This window comes from Branchiostoma belcheri, unplaced genomic scaffold, assembly GCF_001625305.1.
Source record: "Branchiostoma belcheri isolate BF01 breed outbred unplaced genomic scaffold, Haploidv18h27 scaffold71, whole genome shotgun sequence".
NCBI lineage: Eukaryota > Metazoa > Chordata > Leptocardii > Amphioxiformes > Branchiostomatidae > Branchiostoma > Branchiostoma belcheri.
Genome location: NW_017804365.1, coordinates 305,523 through 325,433, shown reverse-complemented (window position 1 = coordinate 325,433; position 19,911 = coordinate 305,523). Strand labels below are relative to the sequence as shown.

The 19,911-nt window shown below is 40.9% G+C and overlaps 1 protein-coding gene across 1 annotated transcript in view; it reads right to left on the bottom strand.

The window, feature by feature from the left end:
* Nucleotides 1-19,911, bottom strand: part of LOC109484921 (WD repeat-containing protein 27-like) — a 102,578-nt gene that overhangs the window by 38,202 nt on the left and 44,465 nt on the right. Inside the window, exons 7-8 of the mRNA XM_019788273.1 lie at nt 8,006-8,184; nt 5,614-5,747 (exon numbers count right to left, since the gene is read on the bottom strand). Coding sequence (XP_019643832.1) covers nt 5,614-5,747; nt 8,006-8,184 — 313 coding nt within the window. The remainder of the gene's footprint in view (nt 1-5,613; nt 5,748-8,005; nt 8,185-19,911) is intronic.

Sequence of the window (19,911 nt, the reverse complement as noted above, 5' to 3'; positions counted from 1 at the left end):
TTCATTCTTCTTCATTCTTCACCTTAAAGAATGGCAGATTGTCTTTCCCTCTGACAATATTAATGTACAAGTGGCCTCAAGCACCAAATTTGTACTTCGAGCGCAAAGAGTCAATGACTTGGGACAATGGCATCCAACTGGTTTCATGGCCTTTATAGAACTATAGACTGACATCGTAATGCAATACTGAGAGCAGAAGGCATGACCCTAGCACTAAATCAGGAGTGACAATGACAGAAGCTTGTCATTCGCCTAATTTACAACTTGTTTACAACTTCGATGTCACTACTGGTGCAGCAAGATTGGCAACAACCATGTTTAACCATTATTGCATTAGACTTTTGGACGGTGGTACTTAAAGTAAGACAAATCACTGCTACATAAATTGTCACCATGGATCACAATGTTCATTAAAATGATAGGGGGGGGGTCAGTGCAACCCTTGCATAATCTGTTTGTTTTTACTTCAAAGAACAGCAGAGATTTGGCAGCAGCACAAGTATGTCAGGTCCCCTTATCAAAGATCTCTCTGAAATTATTGCTGGGGGGCATCAAGCCTGCACATGGGCCCAATCTCTTCTCTGGTCAACGACCTTTTATTGCGATAAATATGAGGACGTTTCAGCGGCTTGACGGTAGAATGCAGGGTATGCAGGCCTCCCAACCTTCCGTACGACCTCCGTCAGAAGACACTGGTGCAAAGTTGGTGACTTCTAAACAGATAAATGTTGTGAAATATCTCGCAAATCAGGGTCTGCTTATTGTACACCTATACCCCTCCTTCGAAACCACCTTGAGTTCAACTAAAGAGTAAGAAAACAATGAATCAGGAAGAAGAGTGTATCTTAGTGCCTACTTTCAACTGATGGAGCGACATGCAAAGCTGAAATAACAGTTACTGTAGCAATTCTCTTGTACATACACTCCAGGATAATAGAATGATTTTGAACAGGAGGTACCAGTACCATAGTTGGAATGTTCAGAGTAACACATGCTTTGAGGAGACTGAACAAAAGAGAATTTGAGACTTGGATACAATACGTAACCCTAACTCTATGTCAGGTACCTGACAGAAAGACACCATAATTTACAAAAATGAACATTTTATTCTAAAACCAAGATATGATGACAAAGGTCACATTAAAAAAAATTATGCAAAACACTTACAAGCCTTGAACTTATGTTGCGTTATCAGTCACGTAATTTTGATATGAGGGGGAAATAAAATGTCAGCAGGAAGCTGTTTCTTTGCCAACTACAAATAATTTACTAGTATATGTATGCATGAAAATCTTTCTAAGAATATGTCACACACTTTCACTCACTCACTCACTCAAGTCCGCATGCTCCTAGAAGCGTAGCGCCCCGGCAAACTGTCCTCCAAGCACTTCTGTTCTGCGCCGCTGCCCAGGCTGCCCACTTTCCAAGATAACAAAATTATTTTGAACAGGATTTACCACTGCTAGAATATTACAGAAGACTGAACAAAAGGGAATTTTGCATTAAGGTATAATATCTGACTGGCATAATGATTTACGTTTCTTCCAAGATGTAATTATTATAATAAATAAAGGACTGTAGGCTTCCATACTACATGTAGTTTTCCTGTTACCAGTATTACAATATATGTGTCTAGGTGTCTGTTGATACAGGTAAGACAACCAAGTCTCACTAATTGCAGACATTGACAGGTTAGCTTCAGGTTTGATGTACATGTACATGTACTGATATTATAATATTCTGTAGGGTGAATTTGATTGTTTTTCACTTTCATTACTTGTCCAACATCCCCAAAAAGTCAGCAATTTTCTTACCATTTAAGAAATGAACCAGTTAACAAGTTATGATTAATATGTGGCTTAATCTACACACTCTACATGTATGCTAGGATTACACTTTTCTAGAAGAACACAATTATATTGACAGATCTTGCATCTCCAGACCTATTACAATACACATTTGCCCTTTAAAGTTTCAATTCATTTTGAAAGTAGACATTTAGAATGTCGACTGAAATATCATACCTCACATGACAGCCAGTTCAATCCTCAGATATCTTTGAAATGTATTCTTAGAAAGACTCTTCGTGCCAGGGACATAGTTGGCAAATGAACAGCTTCCGTCTGACATTTTATTTCCCTCTCATATCAGAATTACGTGACCGATAACGCAAAATAAGTTCAAAGCTCTTATAGTGTTTTGCATATGTGACCCTAGTTATCATGTGTTGGCACATTCCTTCATATAGTATTTCAAAGACAGTACATATCAGAGCTCAGATGTCTACATGTACAAACAAGGGTCATGCTGGGTTCCTTTACATTCTGCAATGAAGACATCATGATGACAAAATGCTTTTATTTTCAATGAATATTAAAATGAATATTGAAGGAAAATTTGTAAATCTTACACAATGGATGCAACAGCAAAAGAGATACATGTATGGATTGCTGAAGAAAAAGTCTCCAAAGGATTTGTTTAGTTTCTATAGTAAATAGTAAAGATACATTTTAAAATTAGCAAAAAATCATGTTCAGATATGTTGATCATTCTGTACATTCTGAACATCTCTATCTGTATAGCCAGTATTACTACCCTTCTTAACACACCAGCTTCACAGGCACGTGGCACGGCAGCATCTAGTTATATTACTAACACTGAACGACCTGACACACCTAACCTATGCACGTGTTGCTTCACGCATTGTTTAGAGATTTCAAACCAAGGGCAAAGCATTTAAGAGATGAACAGACACTACAAATCTCAGAGAACCAGGTCAGGGTATTCTTTTGTGTGCTCACATCTAAATGTGTTTAGTACTTCCTACCACTGGGTTAAAAAATGTGGATGCAAGTTCCAAGGGGCCAATTAACATACTTGCATCCATACCAGGGAAAGTCCAGAGTAAGAAAAAGTGACCTGGGATCAACCTTTGCTTTAATTGCATCCTGATTTATACATCAGTGTCTGCGTTGTCCGGGTCTTATTACCGGGTGATTAGGGCTCTAAACGGTGAGGTAAATTATGTCATCTCACACCCTATAATCACATGTAACGTGACGAGGCCTTTCTGTGATCCCTGAGGCACCTGTCTCCAAGCATCCCCACCAAGATGTCAGCAGGAGAAAATGATCAAAGAAATAGAATAAGGCTTTTGATGTTCCGCACTGCAATCAGAGAACGTATCACTGCACAATTTCATATTCATCAAACTACAGTTACTGTACCTGCAATGTTGATCAATCATAATGGCGTTTATGTGACTCTTCCAGATTGGTTACCTACTTTGTAAGACACCAACCTGCCCGTAGCCAGGATTTTACTTGGGGAAGGGGGTACTTCTTACTATCTGTAGGACCAGCAAGCACTGCAGGCATGGAAATTTTGAAAATTGAACCTTCTGGAATGTCATTTCCTGTGTTTTTGAGAGGATTTCAAAGGAAAAATTCCTGTTTTATTCAATGGCAAAGTGAGCAGTTTTTCTAGGATTCAAGCTATGTTGTAGTGTTTGGGAGGACAACTTGTAAAGGTGTCTATACACCTGTTTTGCCCTCGCTCCCTTCCACTTGTTTATTACTCCGTGAAGGAGGTCAGGACCTCCGGACGGAGTGTTGTAATCGGCTGATTTTTCATGTTCGCAGTCAAAACACCGGGTTCTCTTTGTGTAATCGGCACGCAATTTTATACGCCGTCTGCGGGCATGCCCGTGTTGATGCACGAATGTGTATTTTTGCAGTTGCTGCTTTCGCGGTCAATGTAATATCGCAGACGCACCCCTACAATTACGAGGCGAATTGGAATGGTCCAGAAAAACGCGTTGTTTGGAATAGCAGTGGAGTGGGAAAAAGTTCATGCAGATACGGGGTGGTTTTTATAAGTGGTTCCAGATGTTTTTGCCCATGGTTAAGAGATGCCAAGTTTTTTGGAAGATGTTCGCAGCCAAAACGCATTCTTCCGTACGTCGCATTTCTGTGTAATTTCGCATGTGGTGTGGCATTATGTCCGGGATGATGCACGTCTTTTTATTTTTACCGTAGCTGTTTTGATATTGAAGTAAATGCATATTTTAGAAACATCCCTACTTTTACAATCCTGTGGAATAGGCCGTAGGTTTAGGCAGTTGTCTGGTAGCAGAGGTACTGTAAGCAGATATCCTGGTTATCTGGCCGGCGGTAGTAACACTCGCCGTGCTTACCGCAACTGTTGCTGGAATTTGGCCTGTTCCAGGCGCGCTTAATTAGGTACAGGCACGGTAATGCTTCGGTCCCAATTGTGCCGGTGCCCGTCGGGGATGTAGCCCGGGCCGGCTCCCGCCGGGCTCTGGAGCCTGGCGGGCACCGTTTGTTGTGGTCACAATTAAAAGTTTCCTTCAGTGGCATTTTGTCACCCTTCTTGGTCGTTCTCCGGCAGGCACCCGGCAGGTACCCGGCAGCTTCTCTGACGATGTCTTGTACTGACCCACTTAATATAGAGTTCACGCTTTTGTTGTGATCATTTCATCTGTGACGTCACACATTTTACCCGGGTTTACGAAGTACACACCTTTATTCTGTTCATCTGGTCTGTGACGTAACAAATGTGTCCCGGTGAACTGCCGGCAACCGGAGGGGTACCTGTCGGTCTTCTCATGATGAGGTCACGACGTCTTTTTGTCGGCGGGGCCCGGGTAGAATTTAATTCAGAATTAAATTCTTCTCGGGTCCCCGCCGGGCCAAAAAATAGACCGGTAGCCGCAGGGTGTCCGGCGGGGCCACGTAGGGGTCACGCCCGAAAGTGCCATAAAACAGCCCGGGAACTACCCGGCAGGGCCCCTTTTTCAATTGGGACCGAAGCATAAGACGGTGGGGCTGTCTTTGTTACTAGACACGACCATGATAGTCCGATCTTTATGTGAATGCAATGATTGTGTGTGTGTAAATAAAATGAACTTCGAACTTGAAGCACAGTATCTTTACACGCCCTGGGAGCAGTAATGGATTTAGCTCTTTGTATGTTTTATGCTTGTGACGCGCCCTCATTGTATTAACCGTTGCCTAATTATAATGTCTGCACAGTAGGTCTGGCGTTGACGCTTGGGATTTTGCTGAAATATATAAAACTTCACGGAGGATTGTCACCTATGGCTTCTTGTTTGTACTTGTGATAAATCCAAATAAACAAATAAACAAGCTAGTGGTACAAATTCTAAAACATCTTGGGTATTAACAATGGAACTTTGAGCATTGGGGGGGGGGGTTCATGCAAACACCCTGGACCTCCCCCTGCTGGCCATATGGGCATGACCAATATTCATTTTGAGCATGAATGAACCTAAAGGGGGTAGGAACAGAATCTATACCGGCACACAATAACCAACCTTTGAAACCTGAATGGACCTTGATAATGTACAGGACATTTTGATAGATAGAGCATCATTATATAAAATCCCTCTGTAAATAAAATGTCAAACAAAACTGTGTAATTAGCTTCGATTACGTGTTAATTTGAAAGCATTTCTATAATACTAATGGTATCAGGAACAAACCTGGCAACTTACCACCTACTGATTATTGGATTTATTTATTTATTGATTGATTGATTGATTGGTGACTTGAACTAACAGGTGGTACCTACCTTTTGATGTCATCTTTTGTTGGGTCCAGGTGGAACTTGAACATGCTGATGGCACTGCCACAGGTCAGTAGGACAAACTTGTCCATGTAGTAGAACTGGGCATGTCTCACTGGGTGGGGGAAGGGACGGTTCTCCTACATGTACAACATCACATCCAGCAATTCAGTGTTCAGTTTCATCAACATCGTCATCAACATCATCATCATCATCATCAACACCATCAACATCATCATCAACACCATCATCTAACAGTGTTCAGATTCATCAACATCATCATCATCATCATCAACATCATCATCAACACCATCAACATCATCATCATCATCATCATCAACATCATCATTAACATCATCAACACCATCATCATTAACATCATCAACACCATCATCATCAACATCATCAACACCATCATCAACACCATCATCATCAACATCATCATCAGGGAAAGGAGGGTTTTGTAGTTTCCTGTGGAAACAATTTCATAGTACTGTAACAGTAAATACCGTTAGAATGCATCTTGGCAGTGTTATGATTTCATGGTGGAGGGTGACTGCAAAAATCAAGAAAATAAAAATACCACAGACATTTACACTATTGCGATGTGTTCTGACAACTTTTTAAAAATGTTGGTATAACACATAGCCCTTCTTCCTATCTCTGTAAACTTTGTTGCTTTTCAAGGGCTTTTCCTGATGTAATAAAACACAGGTAGGTAACAAGACAGCCTCAATAGAACAATTCATCCTGGTCACTGCCTTGAAGTTTCAGGGCAGGACTCTGGGTCTAGAGTTGATTTGAGTTTAGTTTAGTTACAACTCCATGTATCCTGGCTAGCTATTAATAGAATGAACTTGTGCGTGTCAGATGCTGACTAAGGGCATGCGACCTTGCATAGCTCATGGGGGGCTTCTTTGAAGTAGTGCATACTAAAGGATCTACACTGTCTGATGCCACGAGACAGGATACGTTTATAAGTGTGCATCATCAGTAAGGACAAACAACACAGGAGAATGAGTGTCACTTTCAAGCCATCTTTTTTGGAGATGAGCAAGTACATAGACGCAAAAAATGTGCACGTAACCTTCATTGACGTACATGTACAACATGTTGGCAAGGTATAGAAATCTTCTGAATGGTTTTTTGGCTGACCGGGACAGTAATTTTACAGATACCACTGCTATATAAACAGAGACGAGGAAAGAAGAGACCGAGGAATTGGAGCAGCTGTTTTTCAGAAATATCATCACCTAAGATGACCCTTCATCTTACTATATTGGTGCACTGGTGCAGCATTGCTTTAGTCATCATCATTATCACTGTCCATGACTGGTGCCAAGTGCTACATGTATATACCAGGACCTGCACAGCTATAAGACAAAGATTTATCATTGCAGAGCAATAATCCTTTTTATATGATTGTGAGTGAGTGAGTGTATATGGTAGTTTACCTGGCAAAGTACAAGTGAACAGCAAAGAGTGCATCATTCCTTTAGTGTGTTGTACATTTCTGTTCTGTATTGGTGAATGGTAAGATCCAACAGTGACGTATACACGTTAGAGGTGTCCCTGTTACGTGGCCTTTCTGAGTAATGTGTTGAACCCAATGACTTGGCTCACATTCGTATTTATCACGATCATCTAAGGGCGCTACGATGTACACGTATCATACATGCCACGCCGGTATCCCGCTGTTCCGCCTTGACCTTCAAAGCCAATCAATCCATCAAGTGTCATTTCTAAAAGTAGACCGAGTACCATTCAATGGAAAAACACTGCGAACATGGAAGGTCCTAACTATGTCAGTATGAACTGCTGAGTCCACCCTGTATCCGCCACTTGAACTCAAAGTGGCTTGCACTCTCATGAACTTCGTTGTTATGAAAATAAATGAACAGCTTTTAGATAAATATCTTCCCTGGCTGACTTTGCACCATGTAATGATCAGAAACATTTGATTAGTTCTCATATTTGATGTATAGTGATTTATATATCCATGTTTATCCTGTTTTCAAGATATGGCATCATACATGGTACTTAATATGAGGCACAATTATGTTTACTGGAAAGTGAATGGTTTACTTGGCACGGGGCTTTCAACAAGATTGCTCTAGTTTCCTTGAAATGTATTTGAGTAGGAGGACTATTTTGGAGAGCGTCCAGCTTAAACACAGCTTGGGAGGAACCTACAATTTATTTTTGTAATTCCACATTCAGGTATGTGGCAGGAGTTGGACATCATCCAGATCAAAGTTGGCCATCGCTGGAAATAGAAAATACTAGTAAGCTGTACCACAAAATGATCAGTCCCTTGGTAACACCATTTAGCACTGACATAAGCACAATAATCTAATTACACTGGGAGCTAATTATAATGCAAGGACGTTTAAATCACCTTGGCTGCTAGTTTTCCATCATCTTTGTCCACTGCAAAGTTGTGATTGGTTGATGAGAAGGTCAGGATGGGCTCTGATTGGCCAGTGGACCAGACAGAGGCTGTTTTATCATCTGAGGCTGTCAACAGCCATCTTCCCTCCTTACTCCAGCTGACAGACGTCACAGCTGCGTTGTGACCTGAGTGGGGAACAATTTGATCGGTGGTTACCATTTCCCTTAGCAGCTACAACACGAGGGTAGACCAACATCCTCCCAGACTTCCCTATCCACGAACTTGACCTACAGTGGTCCAGAGGAGATCAACAGTGCACATTTCTCAGACTGTTGTCCAAAACACAGGTGGTGATAACTTACCTGGAATAACCATGTGCCGACAAGGGTGGGTGCAGCAAACAACATCAAACACTAGGTGCAATCACTTCACAACTTCTTGTATACACAAGGCAAGAGTAAACAGATAAAGTTACATGTCTGTCTGCAGTCCTCTCTCAGACTATGATTTCACATGGCTTCTATAAAATCCGTCAGTCAACAAACTTAGGACAACAAGGATATCAAGACAAACATACGTGTTGACCTTTTAAATAGATGTGTCATATTGATACTGTTGCATGTTACATGTACAATGTACATGTATGTAGGATACTGAGATGGTTATGTTTCTATTAAGGTGCTGAAAAGAGTAATACTTCTCAAGTGATCTGCCACTTGACAAATCCTTGTTACAATTTACAAATTTCAATTTTATGGTGATTATGCCCAATTGTGTTTTAAGACAATGTTTTGATCAGCAATCCACAAAATTGCTAAAATATGCCTTTCAATGTGTCAGGGACCCTTCCCCGATAGTATGGATACTACATTTTATGTCCTACCTGGGCCGCGATTACGTTTGATACGGGTGTTCCGGCCCGTGTGATAACTAGCGGTACAGCCCGGGGGTTCTTTACGCGTACGGCCCGGGGCTTCCAAATGTTCCGTGGAACGATTCGAACGCGTTTCGGCCTAACCGCGTGCACCGATTTCGAAATTCGAATACAAAATTCGGACGTTGGAATTGATGTTGTCGCATTTTTTGGGTTTAGGGACACCAGATTTTCGCTCATTTCGCATTGAAAGGCGCGTTTTCTTGGGTGGGTATGACATAAATAAAATACAACACGGTGTATTCTGCATCACCCTCGGTCCCAGCCCTCCCGCGGATCGGATCGGGCGATACGGAATACACCGTGTTGTATTCTATTTTGTACTACCGGTACTTTAACTAAATGCTATCAATTAAATACAAAATTAAGCAACTTGATAAATTCTCTTCAGATTCAGATCTTTCAAACAGCATTTACTATCTTTCAACAATGCCTAAGAATGAGGTAATGTATACTGTTATCACAGTTTTTCATTATCATCATCATCAGTTTTTAAAACAAAATGTATTTTGATTGAACTTTACATTGAGCCTGATAATAATAATAATATGATACTGAAGATAAGCATACATAAAAAACACCCAAATAGTTAACCACAATGGTTACCCTAAAACTTATTTTGGGCGCAGCAATATTGTGAGAAACCTGGTAATTCCTCCAAACTTTACAGTCACGCCAAAAATAGATGTCTTTGACAAATTCTTGGCCCAGCTTTATTTAGCCTCACTCTTAAAGACTGCGACCTCTGATTCAGCCAAAAACACTGTCACTTTTCGCTGGGACACTGAGAAAAGGGACATTCTTCAGAGTTCAATGCCTCCACAGGTTATTGCCGAGAAGGATTTGGTTACCGAGGAAAGTTCTGTTGGTACCAGATGGAAGCGATCAGTTTGGTGGAAAACAGCGAAACCTGCTCAGTTTCTTACTTCAGCGACCACAACTGGCTGTGACATTGGCTGGAACAAGTGTCAACACTTGGGATACTGGTTACACAGTAAACTATGGATTATTTCCTGATACATGTATCTGCTCAACTGCTGTTGATGTTAAGAGAGTAACCTGATGTCCAGTGTGTTGTTGAACGGAACGTTTACTACGGGGTGTAACATTTTACTGTCTCCTCCTGCAAATGATATTGAACTGAACTGCCTAAGAGAGACATTGAACTTCGAAATTTAAGACTGTTAACGTACATGTACTGCTACCAGTTTCAAGAGGCGTGTTTAAAAATGTTGAAGAAGCCATCAAAATTTCTTTCTTAAGGCACTGGTTACCTATTGTGGTTTATTGTCCTTAGACCTATACCTGTCTCATCATTGAGCAATTTTTTATGACAATTAGGAGAGGTTCTCAATATTACTTTGTGACCTACTAAATATTTACACAGTTAGTACACAATGTATGTGTATTACAATATGTAGGACAAATAATAGGTTTGGTACATGTTATGGGGGATAAGACTGGGCAGTAATACACGTACATTGTATGTGTACGTAAAAGTCGTTGTATATACTATTAGGTAACATCAGTTTGTAGAGTGCTTCAGAGCTTAGTAAAGATTTAGTGATTTATGATTACTGTAACAGATTCTAGCTTTAACTCTGTCAGTGATGGTGGGGTTGGATATATTCATGATGATGATGATGATTACATACCTATCATACATGTAGTACGCAAGATTGGAAAATGATATCGATCATCATCACGATTTACTGGACTTTCCTACAGACCTGGCAGTTTATCAAGACGGGGAAAGAAAAGGTATGTCAGATTCCAATTTCAGTTAGGGGTATACCCCCAAGGATGTAGGTCAAGTTATTGACCTGGAACACAGGAAGTAGTTATCACCAGCCTAAGGCGCTGTCCTACACCACCTGCTAATCAGTAGCAGTTTCTGGTCTAATTATTTCCCTCCTTATCAGGATTGTTACAAGGGGATGTGGATAGAACTTACCGGCTTGCCAATGGATACCACGTTTGTGAAAGAAGACCTATTGCTGGTGACAATATGTATACATTTCCTCATTGCAGCATTTAATGAATGTTTAGTTACAACAAACAATGTCACACCATCTCTCAACCGAAGTCTGCCCACTATGCGGTTAGCACGAAAACAATGTTTTGACTGCGAGATATGTATCTAAAATTTTTGAAATATGCGATGGAACAAATTATGAGCTGTACTCTTGACAGCCCACAAACTCCTTGTTATCAATGGTTCCCTCTGTCTGGCACTTCTTGGCTATCTTTAGGATCAGGAATTCCTTGAGTTTCGGGCCCTCCGATCATGACCCTGTAAGAGCTGGCAATACCTTCGCTCCTGCCTGCCGGCCACAGGTGGTCCACCTGGGAGGGAGTTAGCCTCCTCTGCAGGCTTTCTGGGAGCGGTCAGCGTCTTTTTTTGAGGGGGAGGGAGCAAGTTTTCGGATTGCAGGTAGATAGCGCACGCTTAGAAATCTTTAATTATTCCGAAAGCAAACAAGGGTTGGCGGCCAGAGCTCTAAGCGTGTGTGATCCACATGCAATATGAAAACCGTGCATCTGACAAATAAGTGCCCCCCCCTGCAAAAAAATGCTGACCATACAGGGAAAAAAATCGCCCTCCCCCCCAAAAAAATGATGACTGCACACTGCAGGGGAAAAATCTTCCCCCCTCCAAAAAAAAGTCGACCGCACCTGGAATGCCTGCAAAGGAGGCTAGAAATGTAGAAGGGTGTAAGGCTTCTGAAGAGCATGGCTGGCCCACAGGATTAGGATTCAGCTGCTGTCTGTAATGCCACGAAACGGTCGGGAACCAGGTACCTCTCAAGTTCAGGTTCAAACAGCCCCGTGACACTATTAGCCGAGGCTGAAAACTTCCATTTCAGGACAATTTCACACTGTGATGCTCTGGGGGGAAGGATTGAATCTGGTTGCAGGAGTAAACAGGACTTTAAAGTTTGAGTTCACTTCAGGTGTCAGACACAGGTTCTAGAGTCACTCTGGCAGGTACAATCTCATCTTTCTCTATCAGGGATAACTGTCTGTCCCATACACTATTGGCCGTTCTGAATAATGATGAACCATGGCCTGACAAAATTGGTGTCTGATGAGATGATGTCACTATGTCACATGTATCATTATCAGGCCAAAGGGGGAATAACAATACACCAGGTCATATTCTGCACGCTTAGGGTAAGGCCACACCAATTCAATTTGTTGGTTCTCAGATTCGCCGGCTTCATTTTTTTCTGATTTGCAAAAAAAAAATTTAACATTTCAGGCTCTGAATCAACTCCAAAATGCTTATATTTTGGCTGTGACAGTTGAAGGAAGTTCCTTTTCTTCAGAGTTGCTACAGTTTTCCTATCAATGCAGTGGTTTGAATTAAAAGTGTGAAATTCAATGTTTAAATTACAATCAGCCTGGGATATTAACTTCGTGGATCCTATCATACCATTTGGGTCTATCATAAGTACATGTATCTAGGATGCCTAGGTCTGTTTTTTTTCCCTGTCGCTTCATATTTTTTCTGAAAAAATCAGAGAACCAATAAATCAAATTGATGCGGCCTAAGTTTACAGCCCCCATCTTGCTACTGTGTACATGAGCTACTCTTTATGTCACAACAGTCCCAGCTCTGTGAGCTGTAATTTTCACCCTTATCTCTCACGAGGGACATTTCTCTGATAAACCTTCAGGATTGCGTGCCATAATCCCAGCCACCTTGAACCCTCCCTCGCCCCATGGGAATTTCATTTTGGAAAACAATTTGAACTGCTAGTTCATACAAATGACAACCACATGACAAAGTCCGCCGAAGATTTCAATGCCAGAACGGAATGCAACCTTTGGCTTGGGTTGTGTAACAAGGACTAATCCTAACCCCCTTATTACCCAAAATCAACGGATATACATTTTGTACCTCTCACAGTGACGGTAGGATGGGGGATAGAATGCGGGTAGGCTGGCTTAGAGTACATGAAAAGCTCTTTTCAGTGCTTTATACTTGTTACACACGAGACCATAGATAACAACATTAACAGTGTGTGGTATCTCCTACTCCTCTGAAAAGGTTAAGTTTCTCAGGAGCTTCTCCTAGAGCAAAACATGTTTACAGAAGCTGATGTACATATAGTTAAAGTGCAGATTTACACATTGACCTAGTGACATACATGTACATTGTAATGTACTCACATAATAAGCTTTTGGTGAGATACAAAAACAAAGAGGTACCTGTTATTGTTAAGTACAGTACACTATACATGGTGGTCTAAGGTAATACGATAATTGGTTTCTTTCTTATTTGGAGGAAGAAAACTTCAGCAAGTTACCTCTGCTTACTATAAATAAATGTGCAGTGTTATCAAAACACATTCAAGGCTACTGTAATTTTTCACTCATTAATTCTAAGTCAGATGTGCGTGAGAACAACAGAGATTTCCTCTCGACCTTAAACCTCCCCAAAAATTCTTATACCTCATGCTTTGAAAGTTTAAATGCCACCCAGCAAGGCGTCTGTCCAATTATCGTGTTTAAACTTCACACTCCTATTTCAAGTCTGGGGGCTTCTATTGTGAACGCAAAGCTGACACACCTGCATGGTCATATCTGACTTATGTTCCTAATTCTTCAGATGGAGGAAAACTCCCAAATGGATCAAGGGTGTTTATGTTTGCCTGACTCTTGCAAAAACCTGAATCAGGTACAAAAGCTTCGTATGCATGCGAGTGTGTGAAAACTGTGTACGCCATATTTTTCCTCCTTGTAAATCGGCCTTGATGAAATTGACGTACGTCAAGAACGTAGTACTGCATTCAGATAATACGTTACCTCAAGGGCTGGCATACGTTCTTGACATACGTCAAAGAAGGCTGATTTACATGCAGGACAAAAAATTAGACGTATGCTCACATTTATAGTTACTCAGTTTTTGTACCGTCAGGTTTTTTGCCCACGTAGAAATTGAGTCTTGGGCTCAGACCCTCCAGTTAGCAGAAAACAGAGAAGGTTGGAAAAAGGTGGTTGGTGTGCCCTAACTGCCAAACTGACTAAGGAGAATGATGATGGTGACTTGCATAATGACAATACAGTTGTCATTGTGGTCACCATGCATTGAATATGACAGGATACACTTTATTAAAGTTTTGCCTCAATCATCATACAATCGCTGAAAGGTAGCTACAAACAGTTGCTATGTATGTTGATATACATGTTATGTAACAGGTTATGTTTAAATTATGTAGTACTACTGGCACATGGAGTTATTTGGTATCTCTAAAGTATGTGGAAAAACGTGAACATCTGTTTTGCAGCATGGTGTGTTGCTTGTGAGAGATACACACTGTGTAAATCAGACAGGCGTCTTTCCTAAGTCACTGCCCTTCCTGGGTGACCTAGGCTATAATGATGTCATTGTGATGTTTGTTGCTCAAGTTATGGCACATTCTGGAAACAAGTCTCTACAGTGATAAGTTGCAATGTTCTGATTTGAACAAAGGACCAGGGTTATACACGTATTTTTGTTGATTTCTAGAAATTTCTATGACCAAGAATCTATTGCCAAAAGCATGTCTGACTCAGCTTCAGGTACAATGTTTTAGCCAGCATCCATCTTCCCAACATTTGATGCAACTTTGCCACTCATGACAGATGAAAATCATCTATGAGACAATTAATAAAAATTGGTGTGTAAAGATATTATGGAAAAAGATGACATTAAACTAAAGCTTAATCTACCAGCAAAATCCGCCCCTAAAAATACAGGTAATAGCTACTAGAGGATTCTTTCAACAGTGACAAGTTGGAAGGGTAAGGATGTCGAGATTAGGCCACTCCGTGAACAAGATGGACTGATAGTCATCGAAAATTTGGAGGTCAGTATCCTTACCTTCCAACTTGTCACTGTTGAAAGAATCCTCTAGTAACTGTATCTATACGTGACAAATGAATCTTTTCAACGACAGGTAATAGCGTTTCAGAGGGACAAGACTTTAATTTTTTGCTGTGGAGCATTTCCTTGGACAACCCTAACTTTGGTGCTCAACAATAATTATGATGTTACGTCAAACAAAGTTGAGATGACGGAAAGAAATTTCAGGCTGCCTAGAACACTGTTCAGGTGTCCCAGTGCCAAACTTCTGCCTGGTTAGCAGTGCAGGCACCTGATGGGGTCAGGCACTGCTGCATGCAGTCACCATGGCCACCTAACAACCAGCCGTGATGGACAACACAGAAACGGACCAGTTCGGGATCAACAACTTTAAATCAGAATCCCATGTGCCCTCCAGCACATCGGTAACTGGAAACACAACAATCTGATAGCAAAGTTGGTACACTGCAACCACTATTTCTTTTGTCAGTTTGCCCAAGTACATGTAAGAGTATATATTGAGACTGTATAGAGGGATGACAGGAAAGGTGGAAAACAGCCCTAGTAAGGCTTACGTTCTGGTAGTGAGGGCATGCCTTTCTTCCGTGAGGCGTAGTGAGCCATTTTAATTCACCGTTAATCATAGTCTGGAAAGTGGCGCATTAAGCGTTATTGAAAAGTTATTTGTATGTCATGATTAGCCAAAAAAATCATAACTGAGTGTCCAAGGTCCAAAAACACCCCATGAATACAAAAGAACATTCCAATGAAGCTGTTCCCTTTATTTATATTATTATACAAGGACAACTCAATTTCATTAAGTGTTGCTGGCCTTCCTGAATTTACCAAATAGCATTGCCAGGAATCCCCCCCCATGCAGACCCTCTTTAGGAGGGCCTGCAAGGGGGGTACCCGACAACGCTCTACGCTGAATTCGGAAACCTCTCGATTACGCTTTACGATAAATTCCAAGTGGCTACAACGCATTACATTATGCAAAAATATTAGAGCGGTCTGTCTACGCTCTACGTAGAATTAAAACGGCCGATTACGCTCTACGGAAAAGGACTTGCGGGCCCCCCTTTAGGCAGTGTACTAATGCACTTTGTCTACCAAAATAGGGTCTGCATGGGGGGATATTATGCATTTTTCCTCTACTGACAGACAGCCTGACTTGAATCTCAGCACCTGTCACACCCTCACACTCAAACTTTCCAGTGTAATGATACAAATGTGGTGATGTACAGTGCTAAAGAAGCTGTTTGGCATCAAAGTTGCCTTGGTTATGGAGATAGGCAGCAGGGAGAAGGTTAATATAAAAATGAATGTCATGCTCACCTGTTGCACATTAACAGTTTATACCAGTGTTCTCATCAAGTCAAAAACTCTAACTTGCTATAAATGTAATGCCTATACAAATGTAGTAGCAAAGGTGTAATATAAACTCAGAACTTCCTTCATATTCATCTGCATCTTGTAGACATTTGTACCTCTAACTTGAACCACCAGGTCCACATCACATGAACAGTTTCAAACAGGTTGTTTCAAAAACATTGCAACCTGCCAGATAACAACAGTCATTTCCTTAATCCTACCCATACATCACTGTCGAGTTGGCCATCCACCTGTTTGGTCTGTCTGTCATGTTGGATTTTTTTTTTTACTTAGTGGTCGCCACGTAACACGGCCATTAGGCCACTTCAAGGTGAATGGTGCTACCACCTGAATGGTATTACCACTCACCTGGGTTACGGGTTACCGAGTAGAACTGTAACAGCAACTCTTCTCCCTGAGTCATAAACACCATGACTGAGACCAGCTCACAAGTAGTGAGGACTAACTGACCCAATTATTGGAGAAGCAGGGGTTACGAGGCTGGTCGGGAAAATTCCCTGCTACCCTATTTTTAGACCATAATGGTTTGTTCCACTTCCACTCACGTGGGTTCTTTAACGTGCTTGAGGTGTGTCTCTCCTCAAACACGGGACCTCCATTTAACCTGACGGTCCTATCTGAGGGACGCCTTAACCAAACCTAGGTACTCATTTTCACCTGAGTGAAGTGAGGAAAGTCGCGTAAAGTACCTTTCCCAAGGGAACAACGTCGGGGCGCATGTTCGGACTTTTTCGGGTATGACCCGGAATCGAACCCGGGTCTCCCCGTTTCATAGTCCAGTGATCTACCACTACGCCACATTTGAATCCATTGATCCATTGATGTTGATATTACAGGCAAACCTGTCCAAGATGGCCCAAGAAATGTTTACTTCCGATAGTCTAAAGCATTAAGTGACCTGCCCAAGAAGACCACCTTTTCTCAGTCTCCTGAGTTGCCTTCAGTTGTGCAAACGTTTATTTTGAGTACTATTCATCTAGGCTACATGTAGTTATAGAATTCAAGTAGTGATAGAATTCAATGTTTCAAGACCCAAAGATGAGATTTGTACAGTTCTGGGCCAAAACGTACAACAGTCTAGATCTCCACGTGATAGACTTCCCAGCACGTTTTTTGGTAGACTACCAACCTGCCACCGCAATATTTACCGGATTACTGGGATGTTCGGGATTACTGAGATGTTTGCATTCAGTGGTCCATGTTGCTGAATGACTCTTACCTTGGCATGCATTCCTTGTTATTCCATTAAGGCCACACCAAGTGATTTTTATGGATGACGTCCTCTGAGGACCTTCAAGCTAATGTGAGAGCGCAAAAAAAAGAGGGACCAAAAAATGCAAGATGCCTATCTAGATTTTGCAATTTAGGTAAATGTTACACTGTGTTCTCTCGAATGAGAGAACACAGTGTAACAGCCAACAAATGTTTTATTTGTCATGAAAACAGCAATAAATCTCTGGAACAGCAGTTGTTGTTCTGTCCTGTTTCTTTCCTTTAATCATATTATTATTTTCCCTTATCCCACTGTCGTGACTCCTTGGTCGTAGTTATGGGAAGCAGAATTCCTTCTTTTCTGGGAACAACACGTCGGCAGAACATACATGTACTGCAACTGCGCAGAATTTTCACGGTTTTCAGTGGATTTTTGGTCAACGTTGCATTAGAACTTTGCCTGCAAAGGATATCTTTTCCGACATTTGGAAACTACAGATGTTTTCCTTATATACGCAAATACAACCTTATATGAGACGTTCTGCCAAAGTGCTATGTACAATGCTTTACGGGTTGCGCTCAGGTACAGTGCGTTCTGCTGATGTGCTTCTGGGAACAGGCCAAAATGTGTGCGCAGGGACGTCATCCAAAGAATTACCTGGCGTGGCCTAGAGGTTACACCCCACAGCATCTGTCACCATGGTCACCAAACACCAGGACTGAGGGTGCCACCTCACAGTGTGCACATTCTTGCCCTGTGTTTTCCACCCACTTGTCTGCCCTAGGTCACTCCCTGACCACCAGTCAGTGCCACTGACCGCCAGTTACCCCCTAAGGATGTAACGTAATGATTTTCATCCTTATATAGTATGAGATAAGATGAGGTTGATCCACGGTGAAGAGTTTGTCACGTTTCAGGTTAATGCACTCTAACTTGTAACTCACTGAGTCTAAGGTTTAAGTGTCAATCATTTACTTGTGGCTTAGACTCAGTACTTATGCCATTAAAATACATCATAAAAAAGCAATTTCTAACATGTTATATACAATGTTGGTTTTTTTTTTTTTTATAAACTCTTTCTTTTTATTGATATTTTCACATATATATTGGACAGAAAGTATGGCATGTATACAAAATAAAGAAACACATGTGTAAACCACAAAAGTAACACACAAAATCAGGAGACAATGGTGTATGATCATTAAAAGAACATAATATAAGTGATGAGGAGCCCTAGAAATCACAAACTATTAAAGAAACTAAGCTGAAAGGACACTATAAAGTTTACCCCATTTCCCAATATGTTTCTGAATCTTATCTTGTCTTTTTGCAATTATGTATTCCAATTTTTGAAAGTAAGAAATGTAAGAAATGAAACCTTGTAAGTCTAACCTTTTCTGGCGATATTTAAATATGTAATGTTTACCTAAAAGGATAATGAGATTAGACAGGGTTGGGCATCGATCACTCAAGTCACCAAACATAACATTAAAAGCATTCAAATGTAAATGATTATTGGTATGTTTGACAAGCCAGTCATTCACCTCAGACCAGAAATTAACAACTACCCGACAATTCCAAAACAAATGAATGACTGACTCTTCCTCTTCATTACAGAGATAACACATAGGGGAGTCTACTAATTTCCATGTATATAGTGTTCTATTTGATGTCAAAAATTTAAAGAGTATCTTATATTGAAACACTTTTGGTATGGGTGTCTATAGAAAGTTTATAAATTAAGCTGTAAACCTGTTTCCAGGGGATGGGCGTGTTAAAATATTCCTCCCAGGAGTGTTGTGTTTTATAAGACAGTTCCCTTAGCTTGGACTCTTCCATGAAAAAAGTATACAAATATTTATTAATATTTTTTTTCCAAAGCCAGGTTCTATCTCTACAAATCGGCACACACACCTGTATAGCAATAGATTCCTGTCTAAGGGCCGCTTTCCAATGTAATGGGATCGCAGAAACTAATTGATTATACTGGAATTCCGGGCAGACATCCCCAAACATTGTTATAAAAGTCTCGTAAGAAAAAAATCTGTTTTCTGAATCCAAGATGTCATTAAGAAAACGAACTCCCCCATTGTCAAATGCTATCGAAAAGAAAGGTTTATCACCGATACGTATATTTGAGTTCAAACAAAGTAATTGTTGCTTGATTTCGTCCACTTTCTCAGGTGGTCTGAGTTGAAAGCGTAGCCAAGCTTGGATAATTTGTCTAAAAAAAGAACTTATTGGTGCTTTCTTTCCCATAAAACAATCAAAATCATTGACAGCAAGTTGTACAAAGGGGAATAAGTTTGTTCTGAATATTGGACAAGAAAAAAATAACAGCTTAGAGCAAAACCATTCCTTGTTCATATATAATTTAGGCATCCAAGAAGCCTTAAGGGTGAGGTCGACAGATCGCAAATTCCTAAGTTTAAGTCCTCCATATTCGTAAGCACTATATATAGTTTTTCTCTTAACTCGCTCAGGCCCACCCCCCCATAGAAATTGAAAAATTTTCTTCT